The following is a 26,367-nucleotide window of genomic DNA, read 5'->3' as shown; positions in this document are numbered from 1 at the left end:
TTACATAGCCAAGGGCAAATAAAAAGCTGCATCCTGTCAAGATCCAAACAATTCAAGGATAAAAGCAGAGAAACAAGAATTAAACATCTATAATCACTTTCCTTGTTTCTTATCTCCAGAAGCTATAAATGGCTTTTCTTGTAGTTTCAATGGGAGAAAATGGTGACCAAGTACACAGCATCCAATCATCCTTCATTGCTGTAATTTTGTGTACTCATTTCCAAACAACTTGACTTAGTTATCTAATGTGCTTTAAGATATCAGCTCTGATAATGGTCTAGGCCAGTGCTTCTCAAACTTTGGCATCCATTGAATCACCTAGAGAGCTTTTGAAAAAAGATACCCAAGCCCTGCCCCAGAGACTCTGGGCTCCATTCCGCAGGTCTGGAGAGGGACCAAAGACTTTCTAACAAGCTTCCAAGTGCTACTGCTCCTGGCACCAGACCTTTGTTAGTAGAGCTGATCCAGAAAAAACACTAATTTCTATCCATCCATGTGCCCAAAAACGATAAACTGAGAGTGCAGAAAATATTTCTGTACTTTGCTCAATACTTTAAATAAGTTCTCAATGTACCATTCCAATTATTTGGTCATTAAGAAAAGAACAAACTAGTGGTTACCAATAGGGAAAGGGAAGTGGGAGGGGAAAAATAGGGATAGGAGATTAGGAGGTACAAACTACTATGTATAAAATAAATAAACTACAAAGATATATTGTACAGCACAGGGAATATAGCCAATATTTTATAATAACTATAAATGGAGTATAATCATTAAAAATTGTGAATCACTATGTTGTATACCTAAAGCTCACATAATATAAATCAACTATACCCCAATTTAAAAAAAATCTGTTTTAAGACCTTTCATCTTTTATCTAGACTCCCTTATTGACTTAAGTTGACTACTGTTTCTCATCAGTAAATATCTTACTTTTATAGTCAATATTTAAAGGCACCATACTTCTTCAAGTTAAATTTTCAACCATTACAATTCTACTATGAACCAGTAAATGACTGCCACACACCATGTACTTTGGTGTATGAATTAATTACTGACCTCTTTCCTTATTCTATTTAGTATTGTGAGATAAAAGCAGTTTCCTTACTTCGTGTTCCAGCAGATTTCAAAAGAAACTATTAAGGCAAATAATTATCTTTCTGCAAAATGCATACCAGCAAGTCGAGAGAGAAAAAACTGCTTCTCTAGTACTTGTTGCTTGATAAAAGTTCTACAGCTGATACGGTCATTCCCAGCTTAAACTGGCAATATAAAAACAAGATGGAGAAAGTCAAGTTTTCCATCCAAATCACTATGGTTTTTCCATTATTTTGTCTACACAGTGTACACCCTGAGGATATCAGAGATGTCCATGGCAAACATCCAAATGCCTCAAGGGTCTTCCAAAGCACTAGTCACTTTCACTGGTGTTAATAACAGTTACTGGCAAATTGATTAAAAAGTATTACATATTTGACCAATTTAAGATTGTCAATACCATGGATCATTTAGATGCTTGCTCCAACTGTTATCTAGTCTGTGTGTTTAGGACAGAAATAATATATTTTTCAGATATGAGACAACAAAACATACAGTTCAGGAAATAGAATGTGGTAGTTAATATGGGCTTTAGAATCAGACTGTCCTATTTCTGAATCCTAGCTCAGTCACTTCTTGTATGTATGACCTCAGACAAGTTACTTAATCTCTCTGTGCACGAAGAATTCATGGTCCCTACCTGACAGGGATGCCATGAACACTAAATGAGACTACACCAGGGACACAAGGAGGAGGATCACAGTCACAGTTTTGGTTGGTGACTAGTATTGGTATCTTATAAAATGAAAGGAAAACATTCCCTGGAAATCCTCAACTTAGCATATAACAGCTCCTGATCCATTTTCTAAATGTACATTAGTAGGAAATACACCAAAGCCCAGTCATACCTTCCAACAGTACCCTGAAATGTAAATCTATCCACTATTCCAACTAGGAAGAAAAGAGCCGGATTTACATTTGAAAACTAAGACAAAGAATCACTGTAGCTAAATTCACCGTACATGTCCCCAACTACACTCCCCTTCAAGATGTAACTTCAGTGCACATTTCCCAAACAACCTCCTGGGAAGCCAGGAAAGGCTTGTCCACCAGCTTGTCCCCCAAACACACCAAGGACTCTAGCCCGCAAGAAGTACAAAAGTTTGTTTCTATTTACTTTAAAAAATGAGAACAAGACTCAGCTACACAACGTTTCTGGGTGCAGAGGTACTGCTCCAAGCACTGGAGACCTGATTACCTGAATCCCCTAGCACCCATGGGGACGGTAGGTGCCGTTCTCAGGACGGTGGCTCTGCCAGCATTTGTTTCCTGGGAGTTCCTGTGACTCTCTCAAGCAAGCAGAGGCATCTGCACATGGAGTTATTATTGCTCAGTCTCCCTGTTCCAACACGGGAAGCGAGAGGAGGCATGACCACGGGTCAGTGGCTGCACATGAGGAGTCCCGAGTGCCTTACTTTCTGGAGAGCCACAATGGGGGCAGGCAAGGAGAGTGAGGCTCCAGTTCTGCTTTCCTATATTTGTTTGCTATAAACACTTCATCTGTAGAAAGGATTCTATGATAAAAAGCTGAAAACCTTGTTGTTCTAGTCCAACACCATGACTTTACATGAGTTAAGCAGAGCACCAGGCACATGAGGGAACTTGGTAAGGCCCACAGCTAAGCCAATGGGGCTTCCCACTCCAAGGCCAGCCTCTCCAACAGCCATTATTCCCACTCACCCTTCCAAGGACACCTATTAACACCTTTCACTTGTGAAATGTGGAAACTTTTGTTTCAGTTTTTTCCCATCCCACCCATCTTCAAATTTGCACTGAGATTAGAAAAAATAGGAAAATGACTGATAACTTTTCCTTTCAACTTCTCCCTTTTAATATGTTCAAAACGTCTACCCTTTAAGTGAGACAAGCACACCTCATATTAAAGCACTAGATCAAGTTCCCTGCATCATGCAACATACAGGATGAGAAACCCTTTTAGCTGTACACATATGAACTTCAAAAATTGAACAGGTAGGTATTTAAGCCTTGTGTTTTAGGGGAAAAAAGATGAAGAGTTCCGGTTTTGCAAAGTTAATGTGTAATTTACTTTCATTTCCCACTGTATTTAAGTTTTTTTCCATTACCTTCTATTTGTGCCAAGACGTGGTGTACCATTTATGGTAATGATATGATAATTAGTGGAGATATATTACATAAATTATCAGATTACTAGATACGGCAGAAGATGTGAAGGTGATGGGCAAATAAATGAAATTTGAGAAACGCTTTATCAAGCCTCAGGACTTGCCTTATCTTCATATTTTTACTTTCCAAGTCATTTCTTAAACTGAATATCACAAATATTTACATTACATATACAAGTATTCATTTAAATAGAGACATATTTAGTTTAATCACCAACAATTACTCTAAGGCACCTTTATTCATCCAAACCTTCCACAAAAGCTCAGAGGACTCACACTCTTTGACCACTACAGTGCGGTGACCAAGAGGTGCAAGCATTTCAATATGAGTAATTTGAAAATAATTGCTATGGGGAGTCTTAGGAGGTGCTAGGGTCAAGGAGAGTCTTCCATATTTAACAATCCATGATTAAGACTCATACAATCATAACTGATTTGTTAGAGAGGGTTCCATGGTACAGTAGCCGTCACTACTGCACAGTAGTGGATACTTGTAAAATCTATTAAATAAAATACAGTACCAGTGGATATTGTTATTTAAGATAGTATCTCAATTTTCTTTTTGGACATAACTACATTACATACAAAAGAAGATTTCAGGGAGGAAAAAAGTTGCTTCTACTCTCTAGTACCTATAGAATTTAGGATTTATAACACATTTGTCACTTAAAATTATCTTTCAATATACTTATGCTTTCTCTAAATTACAAGCTCCTCATTCATTTGAAAATCTTATAAAGAAATGAGTGTGCCTGGCAGAGTGCTAGCCAGGTCCTCAATGCACAGGGATTAGATAGCACACCACTACTCAGCATGCAGCAAGGCTATATGTGATGCTGGCTGCTGTGAGGCAAGACCTGCTCATACAGGGAGAGGGCCTCACATAGATGACCTCATATCTCATGTAACCAAAGGCCACAATTTGCTATCTAAAAAGGCAAGTTTCAGAATTGCTTACTTGTGGGATGTCCGTTTCTTCATCATGCTTGCAGATACACCAGCATGGCCTAAAAGAGAAGTGAGTATGAGTCAACGAAAACTGAATAAAAAATAGTTCAAACTCAGGAAAAAGTTAACTTATGAAGAACTGCTATATAAAGTATGAAGTTAAAATAAACCACAAGGGAATTCCCTGGTGGTTTATGGTTAGGACTCTGCGTTTCCACTGCCGAGGGTCCAGGTTTGATACCTGTTTGGGGAACTAGGATCCCACAAACCACAAGGCGTGGCCAAAAAAACCCACAAACAGTCAACATGTAACAAAACCATTTGTTTACTTATCTTTTAAATAGGAGATATAAGGGATTCTGGGAAGATAAAATGACAGAGACAGCAGTTTATCTCCCTAAATCAGCCATAAAACACAAAACCAAAATCACACGGACAAAAACTACAACAAAAAATGACAATCCTAGTCATAAAGAACTAAAAGGTACAGAACTTGTCTTCCTGCCACAAACAACTAGAAAATGGGACAAGAGATATGACATATCTGGATCCAAACATCAGGACAACAGGCAGCAGAGGACTATGGAACCAGGGAGCAGAGGTCCCCACACCAACCAAGTGCATCCCCATAACAACTTGTGGATGACGGTTCATGAAGGGAAAACCAAGAACACTGTGGTTCTGCTACACTGAGAGTCAGATGGGAGTTGCGGAGGGAGAGGTGGCTGGGAGTTGTGGATCTGAGTGCTGGCAAGGAGAGAGATCTCAGAGGGAGCTCCAAACATCTGGAAGGAGAGGGGTGGTCTTAAGTCTGGCTAGATATTAACCTGCAAAGGCATGAGGGTTTTTCAAAGTCCATCTAGCCACCTCTTTGAACACACAGGGCAGTCAGTAAAAACCATAAAAAGATAATCCGTTAACCAGAAGGATGAAGTAGCCCTAAGAATAAAAGCTGCTATAGACCCATCCTAGCACCTGCTTGCCAAAACAAACTCCAATATTCATTAAAGGACATCAATAAAACCCAGTGCTCCACAACACACTTCAAATGTCCAACACCCCAACTAAAATTATTAGACCTGTGGAAAAGCGGCAGACTGTAACCCCATAACCAAGCGGGTTATTACCAAAACGATGTAATTAGCAGGCAAGGATGTTAAAAGAACTATTAACAACTATGCACAAATAGCTAAAGGAAGACAAAAACACTTAAAATAGAAAAATGGGGGTGGGGTGGGGAGAAGAGAATAAATAAATGAAACTGGTGATAAATACATGATCCAAAATGAAAGAAAAAAAATCACTGGATATGATTAATAGCAGATTAGACCCCACAGATAAAAAGACCAGTGAATGTGAGACATTGCAGTAGAACATATCTAAAACGGAACACAAAGGAAAAAACTGGGGGAAACAAACAGCCTCAGTGACTTGTAGGACAATATCAACTAGCCCAACATAAATGAAATGCACTCCATGAAAGAGAGGACCAAGGGGTGAAGGAAGAAAAAGTCTGACAAAAATAATGACAAAAAGTTTTCCAGATGTGGTAAGTATATAACCGTGGAGCCAACAAACTCAATGAAGCCAAAGTAAGATAAAGACAAAGGAAAAAACGACACCAAGGCACAACCTAATCAAATTTCTGAAAACCAATGATAAATAAAATATTTTAAGCAGACAAAGAATAAAGACACCTTAAATTTAGGGAAACAGAAAATACTAGCTCCAGATATGTTGTCAGAAACAATGTAAGCCAGAAAACAGTGGAATAAATCTTTAAGGTGCTGCTAAGATAAACAAAATAACCTACCTGTGGATTCAGAATACTATAGATAGCAAAAATCTTTCCAACCCAACAATATTGATAATTTCATTAAACATAGTCTAAATGAATCAATTAAGAGACCATATAAAGAAGGAAGAGACGATTATTAACATCAGACAAAGTAACTTCAGGACAAAGTTATCAGGGATCAAAAAGGACATTCCAAAATGATGAAAGGATCAATCAAGAAGCCATACCAGGGAGTTCCCTGGTGGTCCAGTGGTTAGGACTCCAAGATCTCACTGCCGAGGGTCTGGGTTCAACCGCTGGTGGGAGAACGAAGACGCCACAAGCTGTGAGGGCGCGGCCAAAAAACCAAAACAAAAAAAGGGAAGCCATAACAATCTTAAATGTATATGAACCTAATTATAGAATACTGAAATATATGGACTTCCCTGGTGGTGCAATGGTTAAGAATCCGCCTGCCAATGCAGAGGTCACGGGTTTGATCCCTGGTCCGGGAAGATCCCACATGCCGCAGAGCAACTAAGCTCATGTGCCACAACTACTGAGCCTGTACTCTTGAGCCCACGTGCTGCAACTACTGAAGCCTGTACACCTAGAGCCCATGCTCCACAAAAGAAGCCACCATGAGAAGCCCGTGTACCACAACGAAGAGTATCCCTCACTCTCTGCAACTAGAGAAAGCCTGCGCACAGCAACGAAGACCTAACGCAGCCAAAAATAAATAAATAAAATAAAGAACACTGAAATATATAAAGCAAAAACTGACAGAATTCACATGGAAAAGTGACATACTCATAATTATATTTAAAAATATGAACGCTTCTCAGTAATTGATATAACAAGTGGCTAGGAATATCAGAAAGGATATAAAAGACCTGAACATCACAAACAGCCAACTAGGCTTAGTTGACATTTACAGAATGCCAATCCAATACTGTCAAAATAAAGATCTCTTCCAAGTTCACATGGGACATTAACCCAGATACACCATATGCTACTCAGAATACAAACCCTCAATACACTTAAAATAACGTGAAATCATACAAAGTATGTCCTCTAACTATATCAGAATCAAGTCAGAAATAAATAACAAGGTATTTGGAAACACCCCAGTATTTGCAAATTAAACAACAATCTTCTAAAACTTCACGGTTCAAACACAAAATCACAAAGAAAATTCAAATATTTTGAATAAAAATATGAAAATGAAAACAATCTATCAATATCTGTGGAATGATGCAAAAGCATGCTTACTATATTGATCAAAATTCATGCTAAGTAACAAGATCCACCTGGGTGGAGCAAGAAGGCTTCTGGGTTTTCTGCAAAGTTCTCTCTCCTTGGGCTTACATTAAGACATGCAATTTTTAGACATAAATTTCTGTACTTACATAACATTTACAATTCTAAGAAGTTAAATGAAAAAGGAGATATATGGTCAATTGGTCTGTGTAAGATTGTCCATTCTACTTCATAGATAAAAACAGTGAGACATTACCCCGATTGCTTAGAGAGCCATTCTCCCCTACTTTCACCTAGCATGCTTATATATATACAGTGCATGAAGTGGGCAGCTCATACATGAAGATAAGATACAGACTGAACAGAGAGCAAATCTATCCAGAGCATCCCTGGAACATCCCTAGGCTTACAATAGATGCGTATAACGATATAAAAAATGCAAAAGTAGACGTGAAAATACAGGATTCGATCAAGATCTACTGGAATTGTACCTGGTGTCAGGATCCCCTCCTTCCCTTCACCACTAACTATACAAGGAAAGGGCAGCTGACGTTAGCATTTGGTACACCCCCGGTCTAACACCCACGCGGCTCCCTGCATCCTAGACACTTAACAGGCCCCAGACATCGCCACACTCCCCACAAAGCTGACTTTCCCATTTAGATGAGTACCGTGACAAAAACAATCTTCTGATCACTCAAGAAAAGGTAAGCCGTTTGTAATTAATCCTTAATTCTTAAGTATGAATGGACAATGATCAATAGTCAAACAAAACAAAAAAACAAACAAAAAACCCAGTGGTATGAGAAAGATAAAAATAAGCATCACTGTTTGTAGTTCCAAGACCTATGAAAATTAAATAAAAGAACTGGTATCCTCAGGAAAACTGAAGATACTATAGTCATAAAATGGGAACAAGTCGCTATAAAAAGGGACAACAAGAGCTCTTGAAAATTAAAATAAATGAAGAGAGAGAACTTTCCATTTCCAGTCCGGCATGTTAGGAGCTTGGAAGTTATCACTCTGTCCTAACAAGGGCTGAACAAGCTGAAAAATCAACAACTCTTCTTAGATTGGTGAGAGAAGTGAGGTTACAAGGAATCACTGTCCCCAAAATTGGAGACACAGACAAGCCGATACAGAGAATCACAATTCATGGTAGCAGAATCCTCTGCAGGAACCAGTACCTGGGTAGGAAAACCTGAAAGGCAATTGACTAACTGCTAGAGGCTTGATGTGGACAAGTCTGAAAAATAAAAACTCCAGGGGACCTAGTCATGGGAAGGAAGGGGCTCCACATTTTTTTAAGTTTTACCTCCAGAAGCACCATCAGGTTCTCACAGTGAAGAGCAAAGAAAAACCCCCTTATGCTTTCAGCAGAGGGAAGGGAGAAGTACCCTTTTTGAAATACACCAAAGTATTACGTTCTTAACAAGGCCTGACCTTGAGAGAAACTATTTTATTGGAGCCTTACTGTATCAGGGCCTAAGTGACCAGAGGGAAGGGAAATACCCAACTCCAACTCTCTAGCTGTCCCCTGGTGTGACAGGTATTTCAAGGCTCAGCCCCCTAGCCACCCTGTAGGACACAAGAGGGGAGGAAACTGAGGAGCACAAGTGAAGGTCACAGCCCGGTGAGGCAGACTCACTGAAGACTAAAACCTCATCACAGAACTACATAGTGTATCTCTCCCTCCCACACCACACCACCATATCACTTAAGGCTCATTTACCAGAGCTCCTTTTACCCAGAATATCATGTCTGGCTTTCATCAAAAACTGTGAGGCACAGTTTGAAGAGACAGAGCAAATACCAGAATCAGACTCAGATATGGCAGTGATGCTGGAATTATCCAACTGAGAACTTAAAATAACTATGAATAACATGCCAAGGGCTCTGAGTGGCTGAACCACACTGACTCTTCTTTGTCATCTCCATCCCACCCCGTCTCCCCTTTCTGCATGACTGAGCTTTAGCTTACTCACAAGAAATGCACCCAAAGCAGGTAAGTTTCCTATCAACTTTTACCCTTGCCTTCACCTGATATGAAAACTGGGAGAGTATCTTTTGCTTATGCAGATGGTTAGTGGACATGAGACCCCTGAGGGGGGGAGGAAAAACCCCAGTCCCATCTGTGTGGGTGTGCTTCTCCCTTAGTAATCAGATTCCATTTTTAGCTTTGGCTCCTTTAAATCCCCCTATACTCCTTTTGGTGGTATGGAGTGCAGCTGCAAACACCTATGGATGGTCGTCCAGCTGATCCTGCCTGTGTATAAGTCACCCCACAATAAACTTCATAATTGCACTTTATGACCGCTTCACTTTTTAGTCTCAAAGACTAAAAAAATTAAAGAACCATATAAATGGACAGATATTCCATGTTCATGGATAGGAAAAACCAACACTGTCAAGATGTCAGCTCTTCCCAACTTGATATGTAGATTAAACGCAATCCCAATCAAAATCCTAGCAAGTTATTTTGTGGTTATCAACAAACTGACTCTAAAGTTTATATGGAGAGGCAAAAGACACAAATAGCCAACAGGATATTGAAGCAGAAAAACAAATTGGAGGACTGACATTACCTGACTTCAAGACTTGCTATATAACTACACTAATCATGACAGTGTGGTATTGGTGAAAGAACAAAGAGATCAATGGAACAGAATAAAGAGCCCACAAATAGTCACCCATAAATACAGTCAACTGTTCTTTGACAAATGAGCAAAGGCAATAAAATGGAGAAAAGACAGTGTTTTCAACAAATGGTGCTGGAACAACTGGACATCCACATGTAGAAAAATGAATTTAGACACAGATCTTATATCCACCACAAAAATGAACTCAAAACAGATCACAGGCCTAAATGTAAAACAAAAAACTATCAACTATAAAACTCCTAAAAGGTAACATAGGAGAAAATCTAGATAACCTCAGTTATGTTGAGAACCTTTTAGATACAATGCCAAAGGCAAAATCCATGAAAGAAATAATTGATAAGTTGGACTTAATTAAAATTTAAATCTTTTGCTCTGTTAAAGACACTGTCAAGACGATAAGAACATATTTGGGAAAGACATATCTGATAAAGTACTGTTATCCATAACATAAAGAGAACTTTTAAAATTCAGCAATGAAAACAAACTGATTAAACAACTTTTAAAAATTGAACCAAAAGGGCTTCCCTGGTGGCGCAGTGGTTGAGAGTCCACCTGCCGATGCAGGGGACACGGGTTCGTGCCCCGGTCCGGGAAGATCCCACATGCCGCGGAGCGGCTACGCCCGTGAGCCATGGCTGCTGAGCCTGCGCGTCCGGAGCCTGTTGCTCCGCAACGGGAGAGGCCACAACAGTGAGAGGCCCGCGTACCGCAAAAAGAAAAAAAAAAAAAAAAAAAATTGAACCAAAAAACCTTTACACCTCACCAAAGATACAGAGATGGCAAATAAAAGTATAAAAAGATGGTCTATATTATAAGTCATCAGGGAAATACAAACTCAAAACAATGAGATACCACTAAATACACCTATCAGAATGGTGAAAATCCAAAATATGTATTGATAACACCAAATGCTGGAGAGGATGTGGAGCAACTGGAATTCTCATTCACTGTCAGTGGGAATCCAAATTTGGAAGTTTCTCACAAAACTCTTACCATATAATCCAGCAATTATCCTCCCTGGCACTTATCCAAAGGAGGTGAAAACTTACATCCACATAAAAGCCTGCACATGGATGTTCATAGAAGCTTTATACATAATTGCCAAAACTTGGAAGCAAGCAACAAGATGCCCTTCAGTAGGTGAATGGATAAATAATTGGTACTATATTCAGACAACAGAATATTATTCAGTACTGAAAAAAAAAGCTATCAAGCCATGAAAAGACATGAAGGAATTTTATGACTCCAACTATATGATATTCTGGGAAAGGCAGAACTATGGAGACAATAAAAGGTCAGTGGTTGCCAAGGGTTAAGGGGGAGGTAGGGATGAATAGTTGGAACACAGGATTTTCAGGGCAGTGAACCCATTCTGTATGATACTATAATGGTGGATTTGTGTCATTATGCATTTGTCAAGACCCACAGAACATACAACACCAAGAGTGAACACTAAGGTAAACTACAGACTTAGGATGATGCTGATGTGTCAATGTAGTACCTTCACTGTTAACACATATATAATTGAGTGTGGGATGCTGCTACTGGGGAACTCTGGGGAGAGATGGGGGGTATATGAGAAATCACTGTACCCTCTGCTCAATTTTGCTATAACTTAAAACTGCTCTACAAAAAGTCTATTTTTTTTTAATTCTTTAAAAAAAATAAAGAGGTACTAGACTTATTCTTTGACCATCAACACTGGGCTAGACAACAAGAGGTAAGTGATGCCTTCAAAACTGAGGTAAAATTATTTTGAATACAGAACTCGTAACCAGATAAATTACCAACTGGCATTTACAGTCATGTACGGGCTCAAAATTTAAACCTTAAACAAATCTTCTCTCAGCATTATTGGAAGATACTCCAGAAATTGAGAGAAAAGCACTGTAAACACAGAGGATCTGAGAAACCATCTTAGAAGTTCAGCGCAGCTTCTGAGAAGTAGGCTAAGAGACCCATACAGATGGGAGCAAGAGACAAGGGACTCAAGGAAGATTTTCTCCAAGAAGCTGACTCCACACAACAGAGAGTATAAGATAAATTACTCATACCACAGACAAAAGTTAATATCTCTGACATTAAAAGAGCCTCTGAAAGTAGAGAAGAAAAAATGGGTGAGATAAGAACAGAAAAAGGCCAAAGAGGCATTTACAAGTAACACAAGATATGCAGCCTCACGCATACAACTACAGAGATACCATTCCCACCCATCAGATGGACAAAAATCTACACTGCTGACAACATACAACGCTGGTGAGACTCTGTGAGAAACACATATTACTTGCTGGTAGGAATGCAAAACGGTACAGAGCCCATTGAGGGGAATCTGGTGACATCTCACAGAATTACATATACATTTAAGATCTGATTCAGTTCTACCTCTAGAAATCTATCCTAATGGCACTGGCAAGACAAATGGACAAGGCTATTCATTGCAGTTATTATTTCTAATAGCAGAAGAGTAGAAACAACCTAAATGTCCAAATAACTGACTACTGAACAAACTAATTTGGTACATCTGCACAACGGAATACTGTTCAGTTGTAAAGAGTCATGAGCAATTTCTCTACATACTGCTAAGAAGAGGTCACCTATACATACTGTTAAGTGGAAAAAGCAAATAACAGAAGAGTAGGTAGGTGTGTATATATTCACTGGGCACCAATGTCAGTTAGTTGTCAATGGTGGGTTATATCACCCATCTGAGGATCACAGATTTTCCAGTGGAAAACAGAACAAGACCCTTTATTAGGGAGCTACATCTATTTGTTGATTGAAATGAGAAAAAAAGCCTAATTTACAAAATAAACTGTTTAATGACTCACCAAACCACTACTTAAACTGTACTAAACCATGACAGGCAAGTAAAACTATATATACTCAAACTGTTTTAACAAGCTCATTCAGACACATGTTCCAAAATAATCAACTTTTGACTTAACTTTGCATGGACTCAGATTCCAAGGATAAAGACCAATGTCTGTTCCAGCAACTCATTTGGATTAAAAATACCAATCCCCCTACACACCACACTCATTGCCTCCAATCCTATTAACTCACTCATTCTTCCCCTGTGAGCACCTTTCCCTCTTGTGAAATTTCCCTGGGAGGCTGTCAAGGTGACAGGCTCCCTGTTGATCAGCAATTTTAATTAGTCTGGTTTTACATGACCAGCAGTCGTCTCTGGGGGTGCCACTTCAACAAAGAGAAAAACAGTATGACTTTATAACTTTAAGGGAGAAATCAGGAAATCTGAGAGGTATTAAATACTCTCATCATACAAGCAGGAAATCTGAAAATCCATCTCTAAAGAAAACATTCACAAGAGAAAACATTCACAAATAGAGACGAAAAGCAAAGAGACACTAAGACAATCATAAGAGGTAGAGCTAATTCAAGAAAGGCTTTTTAAAAATGCAACTTACAGGGGCTTCCCTGGTGGCACAGTGGTTAAGAATCCACCTGCCAATGCAGGGGACACAGGTTCGAGCCCTGGTCTGGGAAGATCCCACATGTCGTGGAGCAACTAAGCCCATGTGCCACAACTACTGAGCCTGCGGTCTAGAGCCTATGATCCACAATTACTGTGCCCGCATGCCACAACTAGTGAAGGCCACGCACCTAGAGCCTGTGCTCCACAACAAGAGAAGCCACTGCAATGACAAGCCTACACACCGCAACGAAGAGTAGCCGCTGCTCGCCGCAACCAGAGAAAGCCCGCATGCAGCAACAAAGACCCAATGCAGCCAAAAATAAATAAATTACAAAAAATAAAAAATAAAAAAAAATAAGTTTCTAGAGAAGAGGGAAAAAAACCACTGGACACATACAAAGGTTCAGAAATGAAAATGGCATACAGCTTCCCCAAATAGCAACACTGGATCTCAAAGACAATGAATGGAGCAATGCCTGGAAAATTCTGAAAGAAAAAGTTATTTCCAACCTAGAATCTTTTCCCTGCCAAATATAAAGCATGAGAGTAGAATAACAACAATGTTGATACAAGGTCCAAAAAAACTTCCATCTTCTATGTGCATTTTTTAAAATTCTTATTAGAGACAATTTCAGGAAATCTGAGAAGTGGAAAGTAAAGAATATGAATGAATCACTATACATTCCACTTGCAGCTTTAACAATCAACTCATTCACTGCCTACTCTTGAAACTTTTGAAGATGTACATGCTTTACCCAGGCAAGAGTACACACTAAGAGACAAAATGCATGGGAACCAGGAGGAAAGGAGAATCTAACATGCAAAAGAGGAAAAAGAAATTCCAAGGATGACAATGTTGCAGCAGGTCGAGAGAATAATCAACAGATGAGAAAAGGACAGAAGGCACTAGGAAAAAATCCTCTAAGAAAAACACGGACAGATGGATTTGGCATGCAGGAAATTATACTGAGAGGAGCTTTATAGAGCTGTTGGAGGGTTTAAGAGACTTCAACTTGCAAAGAAACTTAAACAAATAGAAAAAAACTAAAGCAATCACTAAACTCCAGGAAAAATGTGCAAAAAAAATAATCATACTGCATTACTTGGCTCAAAAGTTCAGTACTTATGCAGTAATCATGATAGAAACAGTAAGTACCATTTTAGCCAAAACTTAGAAGGCTAAAGAAGTAGTAAAATTGTCCCTGTTTGCAGATGACATGATGCTATATATAGAAAGTCCTAAAAGATGCTACCAGGAAACTAGTAGAACTCATCAATGAATTTGACAGTTGCTGGATACAAAATTAATATACAGAAATCGTTTGCATTTGTATACACTAAAAACAAAATATCAGAAAGAAATTAAGGAAACAATCCCATTAACCACTGCATCAAAAAGAATGTATCTAGAAATTAACCCACCTAAGGAGGCAAAAGACCTGTACTCCAAAGACTGTAAGACACTGATGAAAGAAACTGAAGACAAACGATATACTGTGTTCTTGGAATGGAAGAATCAATATTGTTAAAATGACCATACTACCCAAGGCAATCTACAGATTCAATGCAATGCCTATCAAATTACCAATGGCCTTTTTCACATAACTGCAACAAAAAATTTTATTTGTATGGAAACACAGAAGACTGCCAATAGCCAAAACAGTCTTGAGAAAGGAGAACAGAGCTGGAGGAATCATGCTCCCTGACTTCAGATTATACTACAAAGCTACAGTAATCAAAACAGTATGGTACTGAAACAAAAACCGACATAGAGATCAATGGAACATGATAAAAAGCCCAGAAATAAACCCATGCACTGATGGTCAATTAATCTACGACAAAGGAGGCAAGAATATACAGTGGAAAAAAGACAGTCTCTTCAATAAGTAGTGCTGAGAAAACTGGACAGCTAAATGTAAAACAATGGAATTAGAACATTCTCTAACACCATATACAAAAATAAACTCAACTGGATTAAAGACCTAAATGTAAGACTGGATACTATAAAACTCCTAGAGGAAAACATAGGCAGAACACTCTTTGACATAAATCACAGCAATATTTTTTTGGATCTGTCTCTTACGGTAATGGAAATAAAAGCAAAAATAAACAAATGGGACCTAATTAAACTTAAAAGCTTTTGCATAGCAAAGGAAACCATAAACAAAATGAAAAAAGACAATCTACGGACTGGGAGAAAATTGCTGCAAATGATGCTACTGACAAGGGATTAATTTTCAAAATATACAAATAGTTCATACAGCTTAATATCAAAATAACAACCCAATCAAAAAATGGGCAGGGCTTCTCTGGTGGCACAGTGGTTGAGAATCTGCCTGCTAATGCAGGGGACACAGGTTCGAGCCCTGGTCTGGGAGGATCCCACATGCCGCGGAGCAACTAGGCCCGTTAGCCACAACTATTGAGCCTGCGCGTCTGGAGCCTGTGCTCCGCAACAAGAGGCCGCGATAGTACTAGAGAGGCCCGCGCACTGCAATGAAGAGTGGTCCTTGCTTGCTACAACTAGAGAAAGCCCTCGCACAGAAATGAAGACCCAACACAGCAAAAATAAATAAATTAGTTAATAAACTCCTACCCCCAACATCTAAAAAAAAAAAGGACAGAAGACCTCAACAGACATTTCTCCAAAGATGACATACAGATGGGCAACAGGCACATTAAAAGAGGCTCAACATGCATTAATTAGAGAACTGCAAATCAAAAAGTACAATGAGGTATCACCTCACACCAGTCAGAATGGCTATCATCAGAAAGTCTACAAATAATAAATGCTGGAGACGGTGTGGAGAAAGGAGAAAAAGGAACCCTCCCTACACTGTTGGTGGGAATGTAAACTGGTACAGCCACTATGGAGAACAGTATAGAGGTTCCTTAAAAAACTAAAAACAGAGCTACCATATGATACTGCAACCCATGCACCCCAATATTTGTAGCAGCACTAATTATAATAGCCAAGACCTGGAAGTAACCTAAATATTTGTCAACAGATGAATGGATAAAGAAGATGTGGTACGTATATACAAAGGAATATTACTCAGCCATAAAAAAAATGAAATAATGCCATCTGCAGCTACATGGATGGACCTAGAGATTATCATACTAACTGAAGCAAAGAAAAGTATCATATGCTATCACTTATATGTGGAATCTAACAAAATGACACAAATGAACTTATTTACAAAACAGAAATAGACTCACAGACATAGAAGACAAACTTATGGTTACCAAAGGAGACATAATGGGGGAGGGGGATAAATCAGGAGTTTGGGCTTAACATATACACACTACTATATATAAAATAAGTAAACAACAAGAACCTATTGTATAGCAGTTAGAATGATACTCAGTATCTTTTTTTAAAAAAAATCTCATTTATCTGTCTGTCTGTCTATCTGTCTGTCCGTCTATGCCAGGTCTTAGTTGCGGCAGTCGGGATCTTCGTTGCAGCACACGGGATCCTTAGTTGTGTCAGGCGGGATCTTTTAGTTGTGGCATGCAAACTCTTAGTTGCAGCATGTGGGATCTAGTTTCCTGACCGGGGATCGAACCCAGGCCTCCTGCACTGGGTGCGTGGAGTCTTACTTAGCCACTGGACCACCAGGGAAGTCCCAATATAATCAATATCTTGTTAATAACCTATAATGGAAAAGAATCTGAAAAATAATACATACATATGTACATGTATACATACACAACTGAATCTGTTTGTTGTATACCTGAAACTAACCCAACATTGTAAATTAACTTTACTTCAATAAAAAAATTAAATATTGACTTCATTATTTAAAAAAAAAGGTTAACGGGAGAAAAAAGATGTTACGTGAAAAAGCCGTCATCCTCCACAGGTTTCAATACATATCTAAATTTTTCAGATCAAGAGAAATTTGTGTACTCATTTACAAATTTTGAAGGTAAACAGCAAAATGAATGGAGTGCCTACTTTTTGATATAAGTCTTCGGCACTACTTGACATTTCACCCATGAATTTTTATTGATTTGATAAAAGTAAAATCAAGGTTTTAAAAATATTTGAATATAGCAAAAATAGTTGTTAATCTGAGTATTAGGCACATGAATATCTATTACTACCATTCCCTGTACCTATCAGTATAATGTCATAAAAGGAGAAAATTTGCAACCTTTGGTAAACTAGTAAAAATGGAGGCTAACTTTACAGGAAAAAAAAAATATGAAAAAAGCTTTACTGTAAAAAAGGACTTGCTGCCCAACGTCATTAGGTATATATAAACTACCACTTTAGTAACCAATTAAATTCCAACATATTTATATAAATAAACCTAAGTTATTTTAAAAATAGAAATCCCTGGAACTTCCCTGGTGGCACAGTGGTTAAGAATATGCCTGCCAATGCAGGGGACATGGGTTCGAGCCCTGGTCCAGGAAGATCCCACACGCCGCAGAGCAACTAAGCCCATGTGCCACAACTACTGAGCCTGCACTCTACAGGAGCCCATGAGCCACAGCTACTGAGCCCACGTGCCACAACTACTGAAACCTGTGCACCTAGAGCCCATGCTCCTCAACAAGAGAAGCCACCACAATAAGAAGCCCGCACACCACAAAGAAGAGTAGCCCCCGCTCGCCGCAACTAGAGAAAGCCCGTGCGCAGCAACAAAGACCCAACGCAGCAAAAATTAAATAATTAATTAATTTAAAAAAAAAGAAATCCCTAATATGTTGAACTAGGTACATAAAGAGAATGCAGAAAACTCAATTTTCAAATTTTTATTGATCACTCACACCCTAATGTCAAGCACTGTCAGGTATTAGGAGTTGCCCACTGTGGTGGTTTTAAAACATGACCACAATTCTCTGACACTTCTCCCATGGAGCAGAGTACATGCCCACTCCCTTGAACCTGGGCAGACCTCTGAGACTGCTTCAATGAACAAAATGCAACAGAAGTGAACCTGTATGACTTCCAAGGCTCCAAGAGAAGAGACCATGCCACTGTGCCTGTTTCTCTTGGGATACTTGCTCTGGGAGCCTTCATGTAGTAACTCCAGCTACACAATGGCCCACAGAGGAAGAGAAACATCCTAGGAGCCTTATCCACTGAAGGCCCCCACTTTAGCCTTTCAGATGGCACCAGACTAAGGGCATAGCTGAGCCACCATATCAACTCTGGAATGCCTATTTGGGCTTCTTGCTGCATGAGAAAAAGAAACCCCCTTTGTGTGTGAATTTTCTTTATTTGTAAATGGGCACATTTGTTACTGATACAGGGATTTAAAAGTAACAAAGCCTTTGTCTATGTTAACAGGGAAAATGATTAAGACTAGTTTATAAGTAATACTGATCAAGGGATCAGTATCTCTCTAAAATAGAGTATAATACACAACAGTGAAAAACAATAAATGACCCCAGGGTTTCATATGTTAAAATATTCATCAATAGGCTGATTAGAATTTACAGAGTACCTACTTTGTCTTTAGCACTAGACCATATGCTCTAAAAAATATCAAAGAGTAAGAAAATATAAGATCAAAGAACTGGCTAGGATTAGACAATCTCTCCCTTAACAGTAACATCTCTTGGTTTAGCTCCTTCAATTACTTACACCATACTACACATCACTTTAATCAATTCTCTCTCCTAAGAATATGACTAAATCAGTGAAGAAAATAGGAGTGCTGAATTTAGAATGGTGTGCATAAAAAGAACTTGAGGGTACGAATTACTATTTCAAATGACAGAAACATGGGGCGTTCACTGATCAACAAAAACTTGACAGCAATTTTTGCAACTAATGAGATGGAATAAACATTTCGTTACAAACAGTATGATCAACAAAAAAAAAAATGCTTTTTGCAGAGCGGCTATAATGTGCCAGGCACCTACCTAAGCATCTGACAACATAAACACATTTATTCTTCATAATAACCCCAATAGATACATACCATAACAGTCCCATTGTTTAGATGAGAAAAAGCAAGGCTTAAGAAGATACAAAATGCACCAATGTTTATACAGCTAATAAAAGAGCAGGACAGAGCTGATGAGCCTGTTGGAATTTAAATAGTAACCTCTCAGGTGACTTATACTTCAGTCAGTCACCACTACTGCAAGTTAATCTTACTGACAAATATTTAACAGTTAAATCAATATTATCTTTACGAGAGGAACTAAAATCAAAGAGAAAAGAGAAACTTAAAAATCTTAATCCCTGTGGCTCTTCTACAAAGGAATTCCAAACACTACAGTTAATAAATATAATAAATTCTAAATCACATAGCAACCACTTGTAAGATTAATAGTAATTTTCCTAGCAGAATTCTCTGATTCATTTATCAAAGAACCTTAATATGTTATGACAGGTTTTTTCCAATATTCAAATGTATTTCTGGAATGGAGAAAAACATAAATCTTAAAGAAAATACTACTTACCTATTTTATTTTGTAGCCTATAAGATTTTTAACCTTTGTTTTTAGGGTGGACAAAAATCATGCAAAGTCTAAACTTCTAGTATCGGCTGTGTGCCACAAAAATAAGAATTAATTTCTATTAAATATTCATTTCCATACATTTCATTCCAGTAAAGTTCTTTCAAATAAATACACAAAAAACTGAGCTTACCTTTTTCCCTATAAATATCCTAAATCTCACTAAATCTAATACTCAGCTAGTCATCTCACTTTCACATCTTCTTTCAAAAACAAATGATAAATCCTTTGTTTACTATAATCCTACAAGTATTTACAATTCACTTGCTGTATTTACTGGACATCTATAACTTACTGCAAGAGACCACAGGAAAAAAAAATTAATATGATCCCTACCTTTCAAAAACCTAAACCTGTTTCTTTCACATGTGTATGTGTTTAAAATACTGGAAATCACAAAGCTTTAGGAATAGCAAACCACTACGAATTACATGAGAGCACTTCTCATTTTTACAACTGTTTTAAATTTATTGTACTAAAGTGTAGAACTGCACTGCCTACCTGCATCAGCTCTGGACCGCTGGCCAGGTGTCTTCCCGAATGGGGTCTTCATTCATCTGTATTTAAGTGAGCAGCAGAGCTGCTGGACTAGGGTGAAAATTCAGTATGCTCCAATTTGAAAGTTTTCACAGAATTTCAATGTTCTTGTTAATCCATCATCCCAAGCGCCTTTTTTTTTAATAAGTTCAGCAAAAATACGTGAAATCCTAAGTACTCTGTAAGACAGTGAAATAATAGTTCATTACTAGAGCATCACAAAAGCAAACTACTCCAAGTAAGCCATCAAACATGACAAATTTTAAACGTAACATCAGCTAAAATACACTTTGCCAGGAAGTAATTAACTTTATTTCCTCAGACCTCAGTGCCAAGGACAACACAGAGAAGCAGGAGAAAAGGAGGTACTAGACCCCTCAACAAGGAAAAGTGCAGTTCCTCACGGGTCAACTAAACATAATACAGCATCTGGCTTCCGGCTTCCCCCATTGTATCCCAACCCATTTTGCTGGCAGCCAATCCATTTTGCTGGCAAAAGTCAGAAAAGGGTAGACACTGGCATGTCAGAAAAGATTTAGACTGGCAGGTCCCATATTCTTGATGGGACACAAAAAGACCCAGCAAGGCACTGGAGTGGGCAACAGAGGTGTGGCAGGTGCATGGTGGAACAACAGCTGGAGGGTGAGGCAGCACTGGAAGCTACTTCAAGTCTGAGCCACAGCTAGAGGTATGGTCAGTAAACCAGCAGCCTTGGGCAAAAGAAGGGATTACAGCCAATAAGACTTCGCAGTTCCCTTTCTGCTCCCAAGCTTCAGGAAACCAGAGCGGAAGATCCAATAACTCTGGAGGAGCCTCAAAGAAATTTCCATACCCATGCAAAAAAGTCAGTTTATCATTTAATTGAAATTTGGGTCCAGTTTACAGTCCACGTAGTAAAACATATATGGAAATGTATTCTCATAAAACACAAAAATATCCACCAGAAATTTCACTGAACCACATGACTACGTTCAGTTCTCGTTGTTAGTCATCATGTCTACATCATACAGCCATGCATTCACAGGTTTAAGAATTGAAGGGAATGAATTTTCTAGAGACTAAAATTCAACAAAATAGTTAAAATAATTAAAAAGCCTAAATAACAAGGGAGAGAGGAATCATTTCAACTGGTAAAAATGCTTAACTATATAGAACTTCAAGGGAAATTTAAAAACAAATGGCTTTTATAATTCATTTAATGAATATTCAGAATGCCTACTGTTTGAAGCTTAGGTAGAAGGGGAGAGACAGTACACAAATAAGTAAGAAAAAGAGACAGTATTTCAAGTGGCAATAAGTTATACAGGCATCCCTCAGAGATATTGAGGGTTCAGTTCCAGACCACCACAATAAAGCAAATATTGCAATAAAGTGAGTCACACTAATTTTTTGGTTTCCAATGCATATAAAAGTTATGTTCATATTATACTGTACTCTATTAAGTTTGCAGTAGCATTATACCTGAAGAAAACTATGTACATACCTTGATTTAGAAATACTTTATTGCTAAAGATGCTAACCATCATCTGCCAATGAATGCCAGGTTGCCACAAACCTTCAATAAAACAAGGTATGCCTGTATAGAAAAAACATGGAAGCAGCAGCTTTTCTGAAGGCGACTTTTCCCATGCAAGGTTCATGTGCTCTTCCTAGGAGCTACAACCAGCCTGCCTCCCCACGCACTGAGGTAAGGAAATGAAGTCTAGGCTGTCATGACAACAAAGTCTAGGCTGTCATGACAACAAAGACATACACTTGTCTTTCCCAAGGCCACCCAACAGACATGTAAGCCTCGCATCATTCTACCTCTTTCAGCACCAGAAATCTCACTTCCCCATTCAATTCTTCCCACTCTGATGTATCTTTCCCTACTGGAACCCTACAGCCCTCTTCCCCCATCTGCCCAAACCTTTCTGCTGCCTTCTGAAAGGCAGTCTGTCTGTAGCAAAAGTCTATCTAGGGTCCCCTCCATCCAGCAGCTCTCTCCAAACTGGTTGTTTGTGTTCCCCAAACAACCTTACTTACACAATCTCTCCTACCCCAACACCCCAACGTGGAGGCACGTGCCATAGCACTAGTAATAACAGGCCCCCCTTTTCGTTGCAGTCATCCACCTATTAATCCTCTAGTCATCTGCACACACTCTTGAAGATCTTACTTGTTTTCCATCACATTCTTGGCAACATATGATCCTTAAACAACGTGCTCCCTTGGTTCTCTGACATCCTCATTTCAAACTACCTACCCAACTCCAACCAACTATCTCCACAGCCACAACCTCAACCTTCTCATCACCAATGACTACAATACCTCTGGAATCTTTGTTTCAAGCATCTCACACTCAAAACCACCTCTGATCATTCCACTTTTCCTACACCAGAAGTTCCACTCCAACAATTCTTTGATGCAACCACTACCTCCAAACTACAGCCTGACCTTTTTCTTCCTTGGGGACTAACTTCCCTCATTACTCAGCTTAGATTCCACAGATGGTCAACCACTAGAGTGACTCCCTTGCTTTTCTCTTCCTGTCACTTTCTGGCAAAACCCTAACCCAACTCCTTTCCTACTGCACCCACAATTTCAGCCATTAAATGGGGCTGAAAAACTTCCCAATTTATAATCTCATTATCTCAAGTGGGCATTTGACAATACCAAGCCCATCCTCCTATCTGCTAGTTAGACAGAAGCAAACAGAAGAGAACTACTCATCTTCCCACCACAAATTCGCCAGCTGGTTGGTAGCCTCTGCTACTATAATAACAGATAAACTGTGTTTAAATTCAACCCTTTCATATGTTTTAACAATCCCATCTCTATCTTCTCTATCAATTTCTGTTCTCATCGGTATACAATAAATAATGCAGTATTTCCCAATTTTAAAAACATCCCATGACTCTGCTCCTTTTCTCTGACACTCTTTACAAAGCTGCTTCAAAGACTGAAGAATATTTTAATCTACACAAGTATCAATGTTTCTTAACTTAATAAATCAACTTGGTTCTATAACATGAAAATTTTAGCTTACTGATGGTCTAAAGAGTATGTACCCTTCTCACTAGCAGATTTAAGCTTATCTTGGTATGATTTTTCTACTGCTTACCACTTCATTAAAATTTTCAGGTTGAAATTGTTATAATACTTTTTAAAAAGTATAAGACACAGATTGAAAAAAAGAGTTGCAGAAGGGAATGATATAGGAGCTTTTTGAATAATATAAGAAAACAAAATTCCAGATAAAAGTTCTTCCCCATTTTTGAGTTGCAATTCTATTCCAACTGCTTGATCTTATCTTAAATCCTGAGACAGCACAGTCTCATTTCTAAGATAGCAGGAGTCATAATTTTTTTCAAATATTACACAAAATGTTGTCAAATGGAGCTTAAATTGAAGCCAATAAAAAAGATAGCTCTGTATTCAGGACTAAACCCAACAGATTGCTAACACCATTCAGTGAAAGGCTGTTAAAAAATAATGTTGCACAGTACCAAAGAATCACCCCAAATTACCTGTTGATTATAAATGCTTCTTGACAATGGAGGGATCAAACAATTCAACACCACTAATTGTGAGCCAACCACACTTTAGAGGCTTCCAGATGTGATGTGATGCAAGGTACATCACATCATTATAAAACATTCTTGACAAAAATGCTTTATCTAAATCTACTTGAGACTCTAGACCTAATTCCCAGTTTTTAAGAAATACAGGTGATACAAGAGAATGTGAGAAGTTTCTACAAGACAAATGGAATACACTCCTTAAAAGGTCAATGTCATAAGAAAAAAAGGTAGACATACTGCTCTAGATTAAAAGAGACTAAAAGCAGACAGCAAGCAAACCCTGAATGAATGGTTTGGAGGGGAAAAAGCTATAGAAGACATTGAAGTATTGAAGTCTGGGGAAATTTAAATAGGGTCTATATAGTAGATGACACATTATGGAATTATCATTAACCTTTAAAAGCACAATAATGACACTGTAGTTATACATGAGAATATATTTATTCTTAGGAAATACATGCTGAAATTTCTACAGGTAGGCTGAATTAATGTCTGCAAGTGAATTTCAAATAGTTCATGGAAAGAAAGTGATACATACACAAACAATAAAGTGAAAATGACAAAATATTAATTTTTGAATCTATACAAAGAACATACTAATGTTATTCTCTGAACTTTTATTTCAATTTAAAATTTTTCGTAAAGAAAGCTGGGGAAAAGAAGATCCTGGATTTATTTCCCTTTGCTATAAGTCCATCTGTATTAAATATAATTAACTATCCAAGCATGCAATTTTGCTAAACAATCTTTGAAACATGTCATGAATTTAGTTTCGAAACTCAAAATATTTCTGTAACCAGCTGAAAGGGGAACACAAGATTCTCACAATTTCACAAACAAGTGTCCCCAAGCACATGCTGTGTGTCACACACTGCTATATATGCATCAACTCAGACTCTACACAACCACCATAAGGCACACATTATACTTGTTCCATTTTGGAAATTAAAACCCTACGGCACCGGGACTTCCCTGGTGGGGCAGTGGTTAAGAATCCGCCTGCCAATGAAGGGGACACGGGTTCGAACCCTGGTCCGGGAAGATCCCACATGCCGTGGAGCAACTAAGCCCGTGAGCCACAACTAATGAGCCTGCACTCTAGAGCCCGCGAGCCACAACTACTGAGCCCGCACACCACAACTTCTGAAGCCTGCGCACCTAGAGCCCGTGCTCCATAACAAGAGAAGCTACCACAAGAAGCCCGCGCACCTCAATGAACAGTAGCCCCGGCTCACTGCAACTAGAAAAAGCCCGTGTGCAGCAATGAAGACCCAACGCAGCCAACTATAAATAAATTCATATATAAAAAAACCCCTACAGCACCTTTGTTATACAGCAGAAACTAACACAACATTGTGAAGCAATTATACTCCAATAAAGATGTTAAAAAAATAAATAATAAAAACCTACGGCACCGAAATTAAAATGCACGTGGGCATACAGACTACAAGTAGCATAGCTGAGATAAATTTCTTATTTTAAAAATAAACACAGGGACTTCCCTGGTGGTCCAGTGGTTAAAACTCTGTGCTTCCACTGCAGGGGGCACAGGTTCGATCCCTGGTAGGGGAACTAAGATCCCACATGCATGCTGCAACTAAGACCTGGAGCAGCCAAAATAAATAAATAAATAAATATTTTTTTTAAAAAAAGTTACATATCAAAATATTTGCTGCCAGCTGCTATCACCAAACAGTGCTATTTATAAAAAGAAAATAAATTTCTAAAACTGCTTAAGCAAAAGTGCCATGTTCCAAAGAAATCTCAACACTAGTGGAAAAGTACAAACCGCTAAACACACCAAGTGTTAAGCTGAAGTCTGGGCTGCCAACAAGTGTCTTACAGTTGTCGTCACAAAGGGTTCAAAGTGTGGGGAGGAATGTATGCTATCACAAATATTTATGTGAAAAATGACATATGGCTAAAATCTGAATAGGACCTGAATATTAAACAAGAAATAATTTTCTTAATTTCTTAATTATGATATTGTAGTTACAAAAAAAAATCCTTATTTTTAAAAGTATCATGATGTCTGCAATTTACTGCAACTTTCAAATGGCTTAACAACAAAAAATGTTGAGTATAACAAAATGTCAGCAAATGAATCTCAATGGAAAACATACAGGTATAACTCAGCTATAGGTTTAACTTTTCAGTGTATAGGAAGTTTCATTAAAGAAGTTTGGGGAGGGCTTCCCTGGTGGCGCAGTGGTTGAGAGTCCGCCTGCCGATGCAGGGGACACGGGTTCGTGCCCCGGTCCAGGAAGATCCCACATGCCGCGGAGCGGCTGGGCCCGTGAGCCATGGCCGCTGAGCCTGCACGTCCGGAGCCTGTGCGCTGCAACGGGAGAGGCCACAACAGTGAGAGGCCCGTGTACCGCAAAAAAAATAAATAAATAAAATAAAAAGTTTGGGGAAAACAACAGCAGAGAGAGAAGAACAGCAAAATCTGGAATTG

The 26,367-nt window shown here is 38.6% G+C and overlaps 1 protein-coding gene across 1 annotated transcript in view; it reads right to left on the bottom strand.

The window, feature by feature from the left end:
* The window catches only part of SPIN1 (spindlin 1), a 65,310-nt gene that overhangs the window by 22,161 nt on the left and 16,782 nt on the right, over positions 1–26,367 (bottom strand). Inside the window, 2 exon segments of the mRNA XM_082655880.1 lie at positions 4,201–4,249; positions 20,311–20,525. Of these exon segments, the coding sequence (XP_082512006.1) occupies positions 4,201–4,249; positions 20,311–20,362 (101 nt within the window). The 5' untranslated portion in view covers positions 20,363–20,525.

This window comes from Grampus griseus (assembly GCF_964374135.1).
Source record: "Grampus griseus genome assembly, chromosome: 6".
Taxonomy (NCBI): Eukaryota; Metazoa; Chordata; class Mammalia; order Artiodactyla; family Delphinidae; genus Grampus; species Grampus griseus.
The sequence above is the reverse complement of the archived record's forward strand: the minus strand, read 5'-3'. Positions and strand labels throughout refer to the sequence as shown.